This window comes from Epinephelus lanceolatus, chromosome 8 (assembly GCF_041903045.1).
Source record: "Epinephelus lanceolatus isolate andai-2023 chromosome 8, ASM4190304v1, whole genome shotgun sequence".
NCBI lineage: Eukaryota > Metazoa > Chordata > Actinopteri > Perciformes > Serranidae > Epinephelus > Epinephelus lanceolatus.
Window position 1 is genome coordinate 45,315,414 of NC_135741.1, and position 18,978 is coordinate 45,334,391.

The 18,978-nt window shown below is 42.8% G+C and overlaps 2 protein-coding genes across 2 annotated transcripts in view; one reads left to right on the plus strand and one right to left on the minus strand.

Annotated features, from left to right (window-relative positions):
- The window catches only part of clcn6 (chloride channel 6), a 178,324-nt gene extending 164,771 nt beyond the window's left edge, over window positions 1-13,553 (plus strand). The window contains exon 23 of the mRNA XM_033629850.2: window positions 13,280-13,553. Coding sequence (XP_033485741.1) covers window positions 13,280-13,300 — 21 coding nt within the window. The 3' untranslated portion in view covers window positions 13,301-13,553. The remainder of the gene's footprint in view (window positions 1-13,279) is intronic.
- On the minus strand, window positions 6,169-9,742 carry LOC144464171 (uncharacterized). The gene is made up of 3 exons (XM_078170313.1): window positions 9,635-9,742; window positions 6,677-7,255; window positions 6,169-6,597 (listed from the first exon to the last, which is right to left on the minus strand). The coding sequence occupies exons 1-3, from the start codon at window positions 9,740-9,742 to the stop codon at window positions 6,169-6,171; spliced, it is 1,116 nt and encodes a 371-aa protein (XP_078026439.1).
- Window positions 13,554-18,978: the final 5,425 nt, after the last annotated feature.

Here is an 18,978-nt window from a genome sequence, read left to right on the forward strand (position 1 = left end):
GGCAAAGCCTTCAGCTATCAAGCTCCTCTTCTGTGGAATCATCTTCCTGTTTCAGTGTGGGAGGCAGACACTGTCTCCACATTTAAGAGTAGACTTAAGACTTCCCTATTTGATTTGGACCAGCCCTTAGTTAGGCTGACATAGACCTAGTCTGCTGAAAGGCGCCCTATGATACACCTCCTATAATACACTGAGCACCTTCTCTCCTCTCTCTCTCCTCAGTCTCTGAAAAGTTGGCTCTTCTTCACTTGCTAAAATTCATGTCCTATTACTGCATATTGCTAACTCAGCTTTACTGCATGTCACTAACTTGGCTTTTTCACCTGAGCCTTTGTGCTCCACCGTCTCGCAGGTTACCTCGAATTGCAGCTATGCCTGGATCGTGTGTCATGGTTTTGCTTTATTGAATTGAATTAATCAGTTTATTCTTCAGTGTCAAATTTAAAGAAATTCCCTTAAGCAGCTCTTGATTTATCATGTTCAGTTCAGTTCAGTTTTATTATTAATGTCCCAAAGGGCAAATTAGGTTGCAGCGGCATAGAGGCACAAAAAGCACATAAAAACATGGTAAGACCGTACATAACATGGAAACAATACAAGTAAAATGCCCAGCCCAAAATCTAAAAATATCTAAAAAATAATAAATATGATATGAGTTCTGGGCACAGTGACCAGTAAAGCGCACAGAGTAACAGTAAGACACACAGTGTCTGGTAAAGTGCAGTCTTTCAAAGGAGCGATCAAGAAAAAGTGCTGGTCAGTACAATAGAATGAGACAGATGCAAGGTCACACTGACCTTGATCATTGACCACCTAAATCTAGTCAGTTCATCCTTGAGTCCAAGTCAACCTTTGTGCCAAATTTGAACAAATTCCCATTAGGTGTTCTTGAGATATCACAAGTTGGAAAATGCAGCAGATGCAAGGTCACATTGATCTTGATCATTGACCACCTAAATCTAGTCAGTTCATCCTTGAGTCCAAGTCAACCTTTGTGCCAAATTTGAAGAAATTCCCATAGGGCATTCTTGAGATATCATGTTCACAAGGATAGGACGGACGGACAGATGGACAACCCAAAAAAATGATGCATCCAGCCATGGATATCACCAGTGCCAAGGCGTAACAATGGACAGCTGATGCAATTTTGCCATTCATCATATTTAATTGACATTGCTTTAAAATGAGCGCTCCAAAGCAAGGATGTCTCATTTTGTTAAGTGCCTGTTCCCTTGACTCCTCTCTCCTCATGTCTCTTCCTCACGTCCTCCACCCCTCTCCTGTGGGTGGGACTAAAATGCAAGCGAAGGCAATTGAGGAGGGCCAGCAAAACTCCCGGATGACACCAAAAATGTCGGTTAGCTGATTTGGCTGGCTGGGCACCAACAAGATGGAGGGAAGATTACTACGCTTCATTTACACTTATACCCACAATAATAAGATACAAATCTGGTTGAAAAATCAGCTAAGTATCCCTTTAACCAACAAACACCGCAATGTTCTCACTTTCAAGCAACATCATATGTGACAGCAAAAATCCTCGAAGAATGGTTCCTGAGAAAAATATTTTACACATGCTGGTTTAACTTATTTACTATAGTTTAATTTAGTATAATCTCATTAGTACTGATGTTTTATATGATGGATGAGCGGTATCTGCTTCACTACAGTCTGATACATAACTGCTTTTGTCATCTTTGGTTCTTTCCTTCCTATATTCATTATCTTTCTCCCCTATACTACCTTCCTCTCTCCCTATCCTTCCTCCTGTCCACTCATGTCAGGCACACTCACTTGTCCTGAAGTGTGGAAGGCGGCTGAGATCATTAGGGGAAATTACTCTTGTGTTGCATTCCAGCTCTGATAATAAAACTGTCACAAGGGGGGACAGCGTGATGACTGCACCACTGCAGGGATTAGGGAGAACATACTTTCTGTCTGACTCGCTCACTGCCCTTCTCCTTAGTCCTATTGTTCTATTTCTTCTTTGGTTATTATTATTTTTGATGATGCTGAATGAATAAATAATAAATGTTCAACCATGTTTGGATGTCTGGGTTCCTGAATTATATTCTGTAGCTGTAACTTGGTTAATTTGTTGACAAATATGAGGAACAAAAGCAGACACCTTCAAAAAACAGGCCAGTCAGTCATTTCCTTTCTTCTATGAATATGGGTTTTATAGGCATAGTGGTGGCAGTATTTAGCCTGTTTGTGCAAATTTTAATTTTAAGTACAGCACTCATCAGTCTGATAGTGTTCCTCACTGGATGCTGCATATATGTAGGATCCACTTTTACAGCATGTTTTTGATTTAGGATGCTCTGCATGATCCTTACCTCAATATATTTAAGAATGCTGCTCCCCCTGAAACACCCTTGGGTCCCTTAGTGTCCTCTGATCAGCATCAGTGAAAGGATAGGTTAATATTTTTCGCAGTTACTCCTTACCATATTTGCCAGGAAGAAATTCCTCTTGAATGAGCTTCCAATGTAAATGACAGGGACAAAATCTACAGTCCTCTTTCTGTGTAAAAATACATTTTGAAATTTACAAAAAGCTACCTTGAGGTGTCAGTGTTGTGATTTAGCTGAATCAGGTGGGCATCTTCCAAAGTTACAGCCTTTCGTATGAATTCCTGTTTGTGTTACTGTTCCTTCTCTGTAGGAAAACTCAATCTGAGGAAACAAAAAAAAGGAAAGTTTAAACTGAGACGATACTCACTTGTTAAACTTGACTTGACTGTCTTGAGTGCTGAAGCCTCATGTTTTCTTCAGATATATTTTAAATTTATTCTTGCATAAAACGAGGACTGTAAATTTTGTGCACCGGCACTAAAAATTGCTTTGTAAACAGACCTCTTAAATGCTGTATGGATAAAGGGAAGTATTATAGTGACCAAAAGCTGTTTCAGTGTATACATACAGATATAAAGGTACTTCTTAAAGATGGACTTGAAAAATGTGAATCTATACTATCCTTATCAAGACCTGTTTGTGCAGCATGATCACAGTGCAACAAAATGAATGACTAAAGGTCGTCTGTCTTACTCACTATACTGGAAGTAGGGGGAAACAGGCTTCATCCAAAAAATGCACCTACAGTACCAAGCCACTTGAACCTCAATATTGTGTCTGTGACATCAGAGCTTTGCAAAAACGTTTAGGTTGCTAAGTGTTTGACTGGCACCCCAAAGGTCACTTGATCATGTTTCCTCCACAGTAAGGACATCCTAGAGGACATTTTACCTTGTTTTTTCCACAGTAAGAACACTCTAGAGGACAATTTATTACATTTTCTCCACTGAAAGAACACCCTACAGGAACCTTTATCATATGTTCTCCATTGTAAGGACACCCTTGAGAACACTTAATATTTTCTCCACTGAAATGAAAAACCTAGAGGACAATTTATTACATTTTCTCCACTGTAAGTGCATCCCAGAGGACACTTTATCATGTTTTCTCTGCTGTGAGAACACCCTAAAGGACACTATCATATTTTCTCCACTGAAAGGACACCCTAGAGGACACTATCATGTATTCTGCATTTTCTCCGCTTAAAAACACTCTGGAAGACACTTCATGTTGTCTCCACTGAAAGGATACCCTAGAGCAAGGGTGTCAAACATACGACCCATGGGCCAGAACTGGCCTGCCGAAAGGTCCGCTCCGGCCCTTAGGATGACTTTGAAAAGTGTAAAAACTTATTGACGTCATAAATTCTTTCTTTTTTCAATAAAATGCACTGCTATTCCTTTATTTATCCACTAGGGGTCACGCTGTCCTCATAAAAGTAGTAAGCCCTAAGCTGAATATCTGTTGTGGATCTGTGAGTCACGTGACAACACAGTCAAGCGCTGAGTGTTGGACTTTCCAGGAAAAATGGACCAGTTTGTATATTATTTATTCAGAGGTAAATGGGATATACTATTCAACAACACTATCAGACTAATCATAGTGAAAAAAACAAGAACTTGCAAGGACAACTGAGAACAGAGAAGATAAATGAACTGCTGCCAGGTTTTAGGAAACTGTAGTCTATTTTAAGTCGTAGCCGAGAGATGTGATGCAGCTGTAAAAGCTAGCTAGCTCATTGCTAACGAAATAGCATCAGCATCAAAGCCGTACCCTGAATTTGTGAAGACATTCATGCTGAAAGCGGCAGAAATCATGTGCCCCGACAAGCGCCAGGCTTTTACCAACATCACTCTGACAAGAAACTCAGTGGCAGGAAAGAATTCGGATCTTGCTGGAGATTTGGACAGTCAAATTAAGGACAGTCATTTGTTGCATTCTCAGTTGCAATTGACGAGAGCATGGACATTACTGATGTTGCTCACCTGGCCATATTCATTCGTGGTGTTGATGAGAGTTTGACTGTCACAGAGTTCCTTGAGTTGGTGCCAATAACAGACACCATCACAGCAAATGACATTTATAACTCTAGTTGGAGTGTTGGGTTGCAAGTCTTTAAGAATGAATCACATCATGGAAGTGGTTGTCCGAACTGTTAATTTCATCCGAGCCGGAGGTCTGAACTATGTTAAACACATTACCCATGGCCTGCCGTACTACACTGAAGTACAGTGGTTAAGCTGAGGAGCCGTGCAGAGGAGGGCCATGTATATATATATATATATATATCACTCTCTCACCCTCACAGGGTGGTATCTGTGTCTTCCTCTGGCTCAGGTCCTCTACCAGAGGCCTGGGAGTTTGAGGGTTCTGCGCAGTATCTTAGCTGTTCTTACACTTCTGGACTAAGGCGTCAGATGTTATTCCTGGAATCTGCCAGAGCCACTCTCCCAGTCTGGGGGTCACTGCCCCGAGAACTCCTACTACCACGGGGACCACATCAGCTTTGACTTTCCACATCTGTTCCAGCTGTTCTTTCAAGCCTTGATACTTCTCCACCTTTTCATGTTCCTTCTTTTTGATGTTGCTGTCAGCTGGTATCTCCACATCTACCAACACTGCCCTCTTCTGGTGTTTGTCAACCATCACTATGTCTGGTTGGTTAGCCAGCAGTTGTTTGTCAGTCTGGAAGCTGAAGTCCCACAGGATCTTAGCCCTGTTGTTCTCAACCACCTTCGGTGGTGTGTCCCATCGAGATTTGGGTTCTTTGAATCCATACTGGGTACAGATGTTCCTGTACACTATCCCAGCCACTTGGTTCTGCCTCTCCATGTGCGCTGATCCTGACTGCATCTTACACCCTGCCACTATGTGCTGGACTGTCTCAGGGGCATCTTTGCATCCTCCAACTTGGGTCTGCTGTGGTAGACCCTGTTTTCTATGGCCTTATTGCTTAGGGCCTGTTCTTGTGCTGCGATGATTAGTGCCTTTGTGCTGTCTGTCAGTCCAGCATGCTCCAGCCACTGGTAGGTCTTTCTTGATATCAGCCACTTCCTCTGTCTAACGGTGGTATGCACCATGTAGGGGCTTGTCCCCACATGTTGTTTGCTCCTCCACTCCTTTGCCTTCCTCCGGTTTCTGTTGTCTGAGACACTCACTTAGCAGCTCGTCCTTTGGGGCCATTTTCTTGATGTAATCCTGGATTTTGGGTGTTTCATCCTGGATAGTGGCTCTGATGCTCACTAGTCCTTCTGCTTAGTGTATAGCCTCAGGGTGGTGGACTTGGGGTGGAACCCTCCATGCATGGTGAGGAGCTTTCTTGTCTTGATATCTGTGGCTTCTATCCCCTCCTTTGGCCAGCTTATGATCCCAGCTGAGTATCTGATGACTGGCAGCGCATACATGTTGATGGTTCTGACCATTCAGCTGACTTCTCAGGACTTGCCTTACTCTCTGGAGGTATTTGGTTGTGGTTGACTTCCTTGTGGCCTCCCCATGATTTCCATTAGCCTGTGTAGTCCCAAGGTACTTGTAGCTGTCCTGGATATCTCCTATGTTGCCCTCTGGTAGGTCAGCTCCTTCAGTTCTTATCATCTTGCCTCTCTTTGATACCATCCGGCCACACTTGTCTAATCTGAATGACATCCCTTTGTCCTTGCTGTAGATCCTGGTGGTGTGGATCAGTGAGTCAATCTCTCGCTCATTCTTGCCATACAGCTTGATGTCATCCATGTAGAGCAGGTGGCTGATTGTTACTCCACTTCAGAATTGGTATCATAGCCAGTCTTCTTGATGATCTGACTGAGGGGATTCAGGTATGCAGAACAGCAGTGGTGACAGTGCATCCCCTTGGTATATGCCGCATTTGATGTTGACTTGGGCAGTCGACTTTGAGTTTGCCTCTCGAGTGGTCTTCCACATTACCATATAGTTCTTTATGATGGCTGTTGATCTTGTATAGTTCCAGACATTCCAGTATCCATGTGTGTGGCATTGAGTCGTAGGCTTTCTTGTAGTCAGTCCAGGCGGTGCACAGGTTGATCTTCCTGCTCCTGCAGTCTCGGGCAATTGCTCTGTCGATCAGTAGCTGGTGCTTGGCTCCTCTGGTGTTACTGCCAATTCCTTTTTGTGCCTTGCTCATGTATTGGCCCATATGCCTAGTTATCTTAGCCGCTATGATGCCTGATAGGAACTTCCATGCTGTGGAAAGACAGGTTATCGGTCTGTTCTCGGATGGGATGGTTCCCTTCTGGGGGTTTTTCATGATCCCGACTGTCCTGCCCTGTGTCAATCAATCTCATTCTGGGTGGGTCCCATCCCTCCTTCAACCAGTATATATGGATCATATCAGGGCTTGGTGCTGTCCAGCTCTCCATCTTTGACACTCTTTCCTGGATGTCTGCCATTGAGATGGTTACTGGTTCTTGTTCAGGGAGGTTGCTGTGGTCAGCTCTTAGGTCCACTAGCCATCGGGCACATGTATTGTGTGATGCTGCTCTTTCCCATATGCCCTTCCAGTATGTTTCCAACTCAGCTCTTAGTGGGTCTGACCTGCTGTTATTTCCCTGCCACTGAGAGAACACCTTGGCCGGTTCAGAGGAGAACAACCTGTTTATTCTCCTGGCTTCTACTTCTTTGGTGTATCTCTTTAACCGGGTGGCCAGAGCAGTTAGTCTTTGTTTGGCAGTTTCGAGTGCCTCAGGAATGGAGAGCTTGTTGTATTTCCTTGGTGCCCCTTTATTCACCATGTTACTTCTGTGTAGCTTTGTTAGTTGGCTAACTTCTCTCTGTGTTGCCTTTATCTTGGCCTCTAACAGTCTCTTCCATGGAGGGTACTGGTTCTTATGTACCATGTCCATCTTGTATTCAAGGATTACTGTAGCTGTTCTGTGAATCAGCTTGTATTTAGGGGAACATTCACATTTTCTAGCAGATCATCTGAAGGCAACTCAGCTTAGGGATTCTTCATGATCTTCCTTCTCAGGTCAGGTCCTCTTTCATTGAGGCTGTTTTTAACTACTGGGACTTGGTACGCAATCTCGCATTGTGACCGGTTGTCCTGGCTCCCCCTTGCCGTAGCACTGTTGTAATAATAATAAGAACATAGACTTATACAGTGCCTTTCAAGAGATCCAAGGACACTTTACAACAACAAAAATAACAATCTAGCAACCAAAAGCCAGGGTGATTAGGTGTCTTTTCAGTGCAGATTTAAAAATATCCAGTGTTGGCGCCTGGCGAATCTCCATGGGGAGAGAGTTCCAGAGGGTTGGGGCTGCCACACTGAAGGCTCTATCCCCGAATGTTCACCTACTGGGTTGAGGGACGTTGTAGTATTTCACTGATCTCTAGTTGTGATCGTAGTTGACGGTTACGGATGTTTGAACATTGTGCTACCAGATGTTGCTTAGTTAGTCTTGATTGTGGGTTTCAAAGTATCCACAGGTCCCACATTCTCTGCATATATTACCTCTCTCTGGCATTGCTGGTATAGTAGCATTCCATCAATTCCGTATTTTCCACCCTTGTCCATGTATGTGTTGTTCCAGTAACCCATTTGCAATGAGATTGCCCTGGTTTGCTAGCAACTGACACTTGTTGACCCAGGCGACATCCGACAGCGACAGCCAGTATGACTCTAGTAGTGGTAGTAGTGGTAGTAGCGGCCTTCAGTCTCGAGTGAGCATGGCACATGCGCACTTGAATTGGATCAGGTGGTGCTAAGGGAGCAGTGCATCGTATAGCTAATAAGTCCCACTCTCGAATGGCAGACTCTCTGGCAGTGATTACACTTGAATACACTGTTGCCGGCTGAGGCTTATTTGGGTGCTTTCCGCCGTGCTCTCCTTTCCGCTGCAGCACAGTTTCATCGATGTTAATGTTAATGTTCTTTCTTGCCTTGAGTATGTAATCCAAGACTCACTCCCATACAGCAGAATGCTGAGGATGCATGCACTGTAGACAGCCATCTTGGTGTGGACTGACAGTTTACTGTTGGTCCAGACTCTCTGGTTTAACCTAGAAAAAGTTGTTGCAGCGCGACCAATCCTCTGATCTATTTCAGGGTCTATCTGTCTATCTATTTCTGACTCTATCTGCATTGTAATCACTCATGGCCCATCGACATTTTCTGGTTTTAAAATCCAGCCCAAATGAATTTGTAATTGAATAGACCTGCCCCAGAGGACACATTCCCATGTTTTCCTCACTGAAATGAAAACCCTGGAGAACACTTTATCATGTTTCTCATGTTTTCAACTCTTTGCCAGAAATTCACTTTACTTAAAAATAAAGAATGTTTTTGACAAACTTGACATGTTTGTAAGTCACTTGCGGCCCATTCAGAAGGGACCTGCGACCCAATTTTGGACTGTGATCCACCAGTTGGGAACCACTGCACTAGAGGACACTTTATCACCTTTTTTCCAATGAAAGAACACTACTAGGGGGCATTTTATCTTGTTTTCTTCACTGTAGGGGACACATTATCGTATTTTCTCAACTGTAAGGTCACAGTGGAGGACAATTTGTTAGATTTTCTGTACTGTAAAGTACAGTATTCCACTGAAAGAACAACCTAGAGGACACTTTTTCTCTGCTGTTAGAACACCCTAGAGGACAGTAAAGATTAACTCGTAATATGCATGCATAATTGTTAAAGCCTCTGGAAACCCAAATCCACAATAGCCTTCTAACTATGTAATTTAGGGTCTTATGTACATAATATTAAACATGTAAAAACAATTAGAAATCAGTTTCCTTCCAAATTCGTAATATCTGTCTTTTAAGTTTTTGAACATTCTTGAAATTGGGTTTGATTTGGCTGTGGTTATCTCTGAGATTTATTACGCAATAAATTCCAAACCAATCATAAATCATCCGTCAGTTGTCTCATCCCACCCCCCAGTGGCAGTGCAACAAAACCTTTCTGCTCCAGCTAAATCTGCCTCTTTGAGTCTGAGCCAGACTTGGCCGGGCACATCAGCATTTTACGGTAGGCTACACAGTACACGCTGAATGTATGAATAAACGTCCATGCACAAAACTGACTGCGGCAAAACTGAAAGCTCACTGGAATAATCAAGGTGGCATGACAGAAAAATATCTTGATTATCTAAACTAAAACTTTTATTTAGCCGAATGAAAACGTCAGATGACAGATTTTATAGAGCTCAGGACAGCAGTGTTACTTAAAATTATTTTTATTGTTTAGTGGAGTCTGAGAAACAGCTTTCTAGTCTGATGTTTAGAAAACACAGATCGTAAACTGGCTGAACCGTTCGGCTGTGACCCAGCGGAGGCTCTGCCTCCAGCGGGCTCCCGGCAGCACTCGAATCAGGTTGACTGGCTCCAGAGCCCGGACAATCCAAGCCTTTGCAGCTCATGGAGCTGCAGGAAGAGGCGGCTTATGAGCGGCCGGGCTTGCCCCCCGGGGCCGGTGCCGGTGTTGGCTCGCGGGGAGGGGACGTAATGTGCACCCTTCCTCACCCCCAACCCCAAGCAGTTAGCTTTGCTACGCATAAACATATCCCCAGTCGCGGAGGTGATGCTGCGGTAAACAACACAATTTTAGCTGGAGGGGAACATTATTCGAGGCGGGCAAATACTTCTACACAACGCCAGAGAGACGGCCGGCCGGCACCGGTCTCTCCCGCTTTGAGGGTCGGCGTGTGTGTCAGAATAAAGACATATTTAATCTATTAAGACTGGATGTGTTTGAATGAAAACGGCTATTATCAGAAAAATGGAGCAGATTTATGTTTTCAATGAAAACGTATCTCAATGAAGAAAGGCAAAGCGCTAGCCTCCCATTGTCATTCATCTCAGCTAACATTGCATGTAAAAGTTATGCTAATTATTCTACGAAGTAACATTAATATGAATCACAAAACATTTTGAAACTTACCATTCAGTGACCACCTGAAAGGAATCATTTTCAGCTGGCAGGGCTTCTGCTTCGTCCTCTGAATCATCAGAGGGCTCAAACATGTACAGCTGGATTAAATTTGTGGCAGCCATTGCTGAGCCAGGGAGATGTCAATCAAAACGAGGGATCTGTCAATCAGAGCATTATCTGCCACACCCACTGTGTCCTGGCAAGTGGTCTAAACAGCAAAATGAGCTGTTTTTAAACCAGGTTTTCTAATAGTTATGAATGGTTATTTTCACTCAGACTTTTGTGGATGATTAATGAGACACTCGACTTTGATATAATATATGCATTTTTACTACTATCAAGCTGTGTTTCCAAAGGCTTTAATGCTGAAATGCTGATCATGATCATGAATGAAAAGAACATATCCTGATGTTTCCATCATAGATCACTGCTAAACACATTACAAATGGATGAAAGAGATACAAATGCAAGATGTGAATAATGAAAGCATTAACCTCATCACTACATGTGGTTTGTTGGAATCGTTTACAAATAAAGTAACAGAGGAGTGGACAAGATATTCACCATAAACCTGCTAGAAGTAGATAACAGGTTCTCATCAAATTGAAGAAAAACACATATTTGGATATAGGGGGAATTGCCTGAGTTTATTGTTTGATTGCAATTTCCTCTGAACTTTCAAAATAAATCAAACATTTCTGACTGTAGAGTTTGTTTGTTTTTTTGTTGAGTTGACGAGGAGCACCTGTATGCATCATTAACTTTAGCTTGTGTGTGATGCTGAGGGCAGGAATTCTGTGGACATGTCATTTGTGGAGGACATGCAGTCAGTCCACTAGAGTTAAGCCCTCTGCAGGCCAAATCTCTGTAGGAGGGTTTGTCTGACACTGTCAGGACTGCAACCTCCCAGGAGGCTCCAGGGTAAAAATGGCCCCTATTAACCTACCTGTGCAGGGTGTACAGTTTTTTTTTTACACTACCTGGGGTACAGCCCTCCATTCCGAAACGCCGTCGTTCCGAAACACTGCCGTTCCGAACCACCCCCACTCTGAAACTGATTTTCAAGTCCATATCGAGTTTCCTGCATCAAACATTGCCGCACACTCTCCGGCTGCACTCGCACAATTCTGGAATTTGTTGTACTACAAAAGCTTGAAATGAACGTTCAACTCATTGTTTTTTACTGAAAATATGTCACTGTCTTCATTTATTATCTATATATATATATATATATAATATATTATCTAGCAGCAAACACATTTAAAGGGAGACGCTTGTCAAGTCTTTTTACACGCGCTGTCCATGGTGCTGAAATCCCCACTCCCGGCCGCACTCGCACAACCCCGGGGATACGTGTTGGTCGACCCCCTCTGGTCAGACAGACTAGTCATAATTTGGCTTCTGGTCGGAGTAAATATATTAAATGCATTTATAAAACGGAAAGGTGAAATCAGTCAATCTGATTGTTTCTTAACTGTGATATAATGAGCATATACCCACGGCTACAATTTTAAAGGTCTATTTTCGAAAAGATGGGATTTCGGAAAGGCAGGGTGTAACCCACTGCCTGACCCCAGATTTGTGGTGTAGTTTATTTGATAAAACATTTTATGTAGAAATATACAAGTTACAATCTGGAAACACTGGTGGAAAGGAAAGCAATGTGATACCAATGTAACTGTCAAAATAAAGCCAGGTATTGTTTAAAGGATGGCTAAGAGATCAATGAATTATAAATGAGGGTCGCTAAGCAGCTAATTGCATTTTTTCAGTAAAATCTTTCACAAGCAGAAAGAAGCACCAAAATTGGTACAAATACTCGTTGGGGGCTGTTCTTTTGATAAAACCCATTAGCCACACAAAAATCAAGATGGCCACCATTTTTTCCAAGATGGCCGCCAATTCAATCCCAGAAATGCTATTTTGGGGGCAACTTTATGTAAAATTGTCCAATAAGTATAATCTTGATATCTAATCATACATTTTTGACCACAGAGAGGCCAGATTTATTGTATTGGAGAGGCCAAGAAGCTTCCTTCTACCATATTTCAGCCATTGAAAGAAAATGTTATGCTTACTGATCTCTGGGCTGCTACACATGGCATAGGGGAGACAGGAGGCTCAAGATGAGCCAGTGGGTAAGTTGACCCACACACTGTTTTTAAATTAGTTTATAACCCTAACCCTAAGCCATCCCTCCTACTCGAACTGCTCTACTCCAGCATGTAAAGCGTGCTGCCTACCAGGCAGGATGCATATGGGGTCAGTCAATAGTTTGTCAACCAGAAGCACAAAGTCCTGCTGACTGGGGATGGACCAAGAAAGGTGATCTGTGGCAGCTCTTGTGGACTGATCTCCCCCTATTGCAGAAAGTTGCCAAGAACTGACCAAGTGTAGTTGCAAATTTGAATGTCGTGGAAGGTGCAAATGCTACCGCTTTGGTCTTGGTTGCACAGCACTGTGTAGCTGCAGATGGGAAGATTAGGCTCTGTTTCACAGGTTAGTTAGAGCATAGTTTAGTTGATTATATACTCTAACACAACTGTTGAGTCTAGAATGTTAAGGTTATTGACGTTACAGGTGAATTTGATGTGAAAAATGTACATTGATTCTAAAATGTTCAGGTTACACATAATTGCATTTTACATTTTGTATGTTTTATGCTATGCTGTACAAATGATATGTACAGTAGTAAGCAAAGTGTCATGATCCTCATCATGGCAGCCCCTCCCTCTCCCTCATGTGTGTGTGTGTCATTCCCTGTCTGTATTACTCCTCCTGTGTTTCTCCCCCTGTCTGTTCTGTGTGTGTGCATGTGGGCGTGGCTTCCTTCCACAGGCAGTGCCAGGTGAATCCACTCCAGTAATCAACCTCTCCATAAAGCCCCTGGATTCCTCCCTACTTGTCGCCAGATCGTTTCATCAGTCTGCGCGATAGTTTGTATCCTGTCTCCTCTGTGGTTTTGCCCTCGTGCTTTGTTAGCTTGTGTAGCTAATGCCTCTGTGTTTCTTCCGCCTCAACTCAGATTGCTGTGCTTGCCTCGTGATCTCGTGTGTGCTACTTCTCTGCCTGCTTGTGGACCTTCCTGCCGCCGTCAGCTCTCCTGTGTTTCCCCTCGGAGTGAGTATGCTCGAGAAGAACCTACTGCGCCGTGCCGCAGCACCGCCGCCATTACCACGTGGCGGATGCCACACCACGGACACTCTCACTCTCCTCCTCACCGGTGCCTTCACGGAACACGTCGGGATCCTGGGACCACGCTCCACCCCTCCCCCTTGCACCATTCTGCACATTTGAACATTAAAGACTTGTTATTCACTGTGTACCTGTTTCCTGAGTCGTGCTTTTGGGTCCAGGCTTTAAACCAAATCATAACACAAAGGATCATATTGTGTTTATGCATATTTTGAGAAAATGGCATAAAGAGATATAAAAAGGATTTCTGATGTATAAATTTGAATTTTCCATAGTTAAAAACCTTTAATTTGACACCAGAATCATTGAAATTGGCCCAGAAAATGAAGTTCTGTCATAAAAGTTGGTTGAAATGGTGGCCATCTTTAAAAATGGCAGCCATTTTGAAATTTATGTGGCTAATGGGATTTTTCAAAAGAATGACCCAAGAGGTACACACAGTCAAATTTGGGTGCTTCTTTCCAGATTTGAAAGATTTTTCTGCTTATCTGCTCAGCTAGGAGTAGGCAGTTAATAAAAGGAGGTAGGTGTGGTTTGATTGAAGTCAGTCTGGATGCAGGTATCCAGTTGATGAAGGGGACCCCACTGCTAAACTGACACACCACACGGTATGTTACACAGAACTATCTGAGATGCCATTGTATGAAACTTTTTTTGGGGCACCTGCTTGGCAGGTGATTGGATTAACCATGTGTCTATCACCATCTACAGGCTAGCTTCAATTCATCTGATTAATGAATCTACCAGCAGAGTAAATCAAACTCTTGCTGAAGCCAGTAGGGGGAAAAAAGAAAAGAAAAAATAAAGAAAACAAACCTTTAGTGCTGTTCTTTGCTCCTCTTTCAGTAAAGAAATGCTCTCCAGTTGTGATATAACTGGTGCTTTTGCATCATCTCCACTAACCTCTTTAGGAGCCGCCATTGTTGTTTTAAACAAAGAGTTGTCTCTCTGTCGTCACACACACCTAAACCATGCCTGTAGCTGCCAAATTTATCTGATAGGACACTGACATTATAGAAAGCTTCAGGGATAACGTTAGCCTATGGAATCTTTCCACTGGATTTTGGATTGTTGGCAAAAATAAGCTCTGTGGCAAATAAATGTTTATGATACTTACACGTTTTGTTCAGCAAGCACCTTTATGATTTTTGAAGTGTAAATGCAATCACCAGAAGTAAAAAGCTAACATTAGGCAATAAATGAACTATACCACAGTCGCATTTCTTAACAACACAGCTGTAAAGCTGCGATGGGCGTGATGACACTCAATTTTCAATTTTCAATCAATTCTATTTATAAAGCCCAATATCACAAATCACAATTTGCCTCACAAGGTTTTACAGCATACGACATCCCTCTGTCCTTATGACCCTCGCAGCGGATAAGGAAAAACTCCTGGTAGAAAAAATGGTAGAAACCTCAGGAAGAGCAACTGAGGACGGATCCCTCTTCCAGGACCGACAGACGTGCAATAGATGTCGCACAGAACAGATCAACATAATAAATTAACAGTAATCCGCATGACACAATGAGACAGAAAGAGAGACAGAGATGCAGGACAGACGGTAATGACAGTAGCTTACAACAACAACACAAGGAACCCATTTGCCTCAAGAACCCATAACTTCCGGTTATATAGATTTTCTGCCATTTTGAATTTTTTGAAAAACACTTAAAATCAATCTCTTCCTAGGAAGTTTGACCGATCTGCATGAAACTCAATGAACATAATCTAGGGACCAATATTTAAAGTTCCCTTCTGGTAAAAGTTGGAAAACTTACTAAAACTGAGCTTCTATAAGGCAATGAATATTGCGGAGGGTGTGGCTCATCACATAAAGGTGTATAACATCTCAAGGGTTTCACCGATCACCACGCAACTTTGTAGGCATATGACCACACATAATCTGAGGGGAACCCTCTATTATTGACCCCATCAAACAAAATGGGGGCGCTAGAGAGCTAATTTCTTATCTAGGCTTAACCGCCATATCGATTTTTACTAAACTTGGTAGATATGTAGAACAGGACGCCTCAAGGTGACTGGAGAAATTTAACTCTAATTGGCAACTGGGTGGCACTATAACAACAGAAAAATGCTTCAAAATGGCTAAAATGTGACCGATCGCTGTGGCTCCCTCTGTGGCCGAATGTTTGTTTGTTTTTTCTAATTTTTGGTATGACTAAGTCGTGGTATGGTATGTTGTACATAATCAGGGAAACTGTCAGTGTGTCATTCTGTCAGTCAGTCATTCTGTCTGTCCCACGTTTTTCTACTCACTGACGTGGTCAATCTATGTGAAACTGCACATAGGCATTGAGGACTGGCATAGGTAGAAGGTGACAAAGCTACTTTTTCCCAAAAAAAGAGCTGAGTTACTGCGCACGCTCATTGCTATATGTATCCACCTCAAACAGACATCAGCTGTAGCCAAACAGCGGAGTTACACTTTGCATACACGTTAATATATGCATCCACCTCAAACAGACATCATCTCAGCTGCAGCTGATAAAGGTAGGCTTATTAATTACTTAATTACATTTACACTGCTAAACGTGCACATTGATGTCAAATTGACAAGCTAACCAATTGCTATGTTGTGTAGGTGTATGTGTACGTGGGAAGTTGCCCCATACCCCTCAACTTTGTGTGTCTGTGTGTTCATGAGTGTAGCTAGGGGAGACCGGGGTAAATTGTTAAGCGGGGTCAGTTGTTATTCTTGATTTTCACCCAATCAGAAACGAGTTTGTTCAATGCAAAAAATAAATCAAGCCTCCTGAGACATCCTTTTTGTGACATTGAAGGATTTGTACCATGGTCTGGCACGTGAATGCCTCATTCAGCACGTCTCAATTTTGGGAGGTACGTTTTTTTTGCGTTGCTGCTCATTTTCAGTTATTGTTCGGTGTTTACCTGAAAATGAACCATTAAATATCTTAATTTAAACCTCTACATGTGGGCTATCAGTAGACAATCAAATTGACTGTTAAGAGTTATTGTTTTAAGCAAGTAGAAGCCCACAAAGTAGACATGCGACTGTGGGGTCTGTTGTTAAGGTCTTAACAACAGACCTCGCAATAGCTAATCCTTTTGTTCACGTTGCCCAAGAGCTAAAATTAAGTTAACTTTTCAATGTCAGTAGGCCTACTCTCTAGGCCTACTAGATAAATGCATATCAAGTCAGATGATATGCTGATAAATGTAGCTAACATTAGCCTATTTGTTATTGTCCCGTGGAATAAAGATTAGCCTAGATAGCCAGCTAGCTGATCTACCCCCTTCAGCCATCTAAACTATAATGAAAGGGAAGCCTGAACCATTGTTTTTGTTTTGTATTTCTTTCAGTACGCCACTGACAAAAGTGAGGAAAACAGACAGGGGTGAAGGTTTTGGAGAGTGCAGCAGCAGCTGTGGAGGCAGGGAGGAGATACAGTGGTGTTGCAAGGGAGCATGGAATATGCATCCTACTTAACAACTGACCTCTATACCTTGACCCCGCAGTGGGGGTCAGTTGTTAAGTTGACCTCTTTCTGTTTGAAGTCAAATTGTAAAGTTCATGTTTGTGTTTAGCTGTTTAACAAACTCAGTCATTAGTTAAAACACAAATACACATGATTCTGCAAAAAATTTCAGCCCCCTTGAGCTAACAGTTGTTTAGTTATTGAGTAAAAGACAAAAGCCTTAACAATTGACCCCGGTCTCCCCTGCTGTATCTAATACATGCACATTGCACTGGTTATTGTCATAACATTTGTCAGTGTCTTTCGTGTGTAGGCTACTTGAAGACAAGCAATGACAAGCTTTTGCTCTGGCATCCGTGCAGCTGCAGCTGATAAAGGTAGGCTTATTAATTACTTTTACTGCTAAAACATGCACATTGCACTGCTTACGTCATAAAATTGCCATGTTGTTTAGGTGTATGTAGCCTACACGTGGCAGTCAGGTGCCCCATACCCTGCAACTTTGTGTGTCTGTGTGTTTGTTTGTGTAGCTAAAACATGCACATTGTACAGTTTATGTCATAAAATTATGTCAATGTCTCGTGTGTCATACCAATCTTTACACCTCGATGCTAGCACCCTTTAAATGTATCACTGTGACAAGTAAAGTATATTAAAATGTTCTCAACTATATTTCCTGAACCTGCTGTATTTCAAGGTAATCCTAACCCATCAACATCCAGGACTGAGTCCCTCACCTGCCACAAATACATGCAGAATGACAAAGAGAAAAGCCAAATTCACCTCACCACAAAACAAACAAAAAAAAGGACTCAAAGGACAGCTCACGCCACTGAAACCCCTGAGCAGTGTTCAATACGACAACGTGCTGACAGACATGCACACCGACGAGCTAGCTCTGTGGAAACACTACAACAGCGTGTAGAGCGACTGCGTGCTGAAAGAGATGCACAGCGACGAGCTCGCTCTGCAGAAACACCAGAACAGCGTGTCGAGCGACTGCGTGCTGACAGAGATGCACACCAATGAGCTTGCTCTACAGAAACACCAGAACAGCGTGTCGAGCGACTACGTACCAACTGAGATGCACAGGGACGAGCTAGCTCTGTGGAAACACCACAACAGTGTGTAGAGCGACTGCGTGCTGAAAGAGATGCACAGCGACAAGCTCGGTCTGCAGAAACACCAGAACAGCGTGTCGAGCGACTGCGTGCTGACAGAGATGCACACCAACGAGCTCGCTCTACAGAAACACCAGAACAGCATGTTGAGCGACTACGTGCCAACTGAGATGCACAGGGACGAGCTCGCTCTGCAGAAACACCACAACAGCGTGTCCAGCGACTGCGTGCTAAAACTGACACTCTTTGACAAGCTTGCTCTGCAGAAACACCACAACAGCGTGTAGAGTGACGGCGTGCTGACAGAGATGCACACCAACATGCTTGTAAGTAGAGTAGAGTACAGTAGAGTGCTGCTGCACGAGCAGCACTCTACTCTCATAGGTTGGCTCAAGCAAGACAACAAAAAAACGCAGTGAAACATGTGCTGATGACATTCAACACTTTAATGAAACTCTGTATGATGTTACACACACACATTGTTGGAAAGAGGAGAGAAAGGGATTCTGCTGTTCTAACGGTCGTGTCGATCTCTGCTCTGACCCTGAAAACCCTAAACCAGGCTCAATCCCTCCCCAACCTCCACAGACCATCAGGCAGTTATTTGAAAAGCCTGCATTTGTTCGTGATGCCAGAAATTACAATAACACCCTGTCAATGGCCTCTTTTGGAATGAAAGAAATCTTTCCACCAGGAAGTGGCTTCAATCCAGGGATGCGTATTCAAGATAAGATAAGATAAAATAAGATAAGATACACCTTTATTAATCCCACAATTGAGAAATTCCAGTGTTACAGCAGTCAAGGGGAAAGAGTCAAATTAAAGATTTCAGTATTTAAAAACTTAAAAAGCTAGGTATGCAGAAAAAAGTACAAAAGATACAAGAAACAGCAATAAATACTAACAATAATAATAATAGTGAGCAGTGGATAAAAAAAAGTGAACA

What these genes read in the sequence shown, in the direction of transcription:
- LOC144464171 (XM_078170313.1), bottom strand. Translation starts at nt 9,742, where the DNA reads ATGAGCTGCAAAGGCTTGGATTGTCCGGGCTCTGGAGCCAGTCAACCT. An exon ending in CGCTGGGTCACAGCCGAACG is followed by an intron (nt 7,256 to 9,634) that starts GTTCAGCCAGTT and finishes CCTAAATACAAG; the next exon opens with CTGATTCACAGAACAGCTAC. An exon ending in ATATATACTGGTTGAAGGAG is followed by an intron (nt 6,598 to 6,676) that starts GGATGGGACCCA and finishes CAGAAGGGAACC; the next exon opens with ATCCCATCCGAGAACAGACC.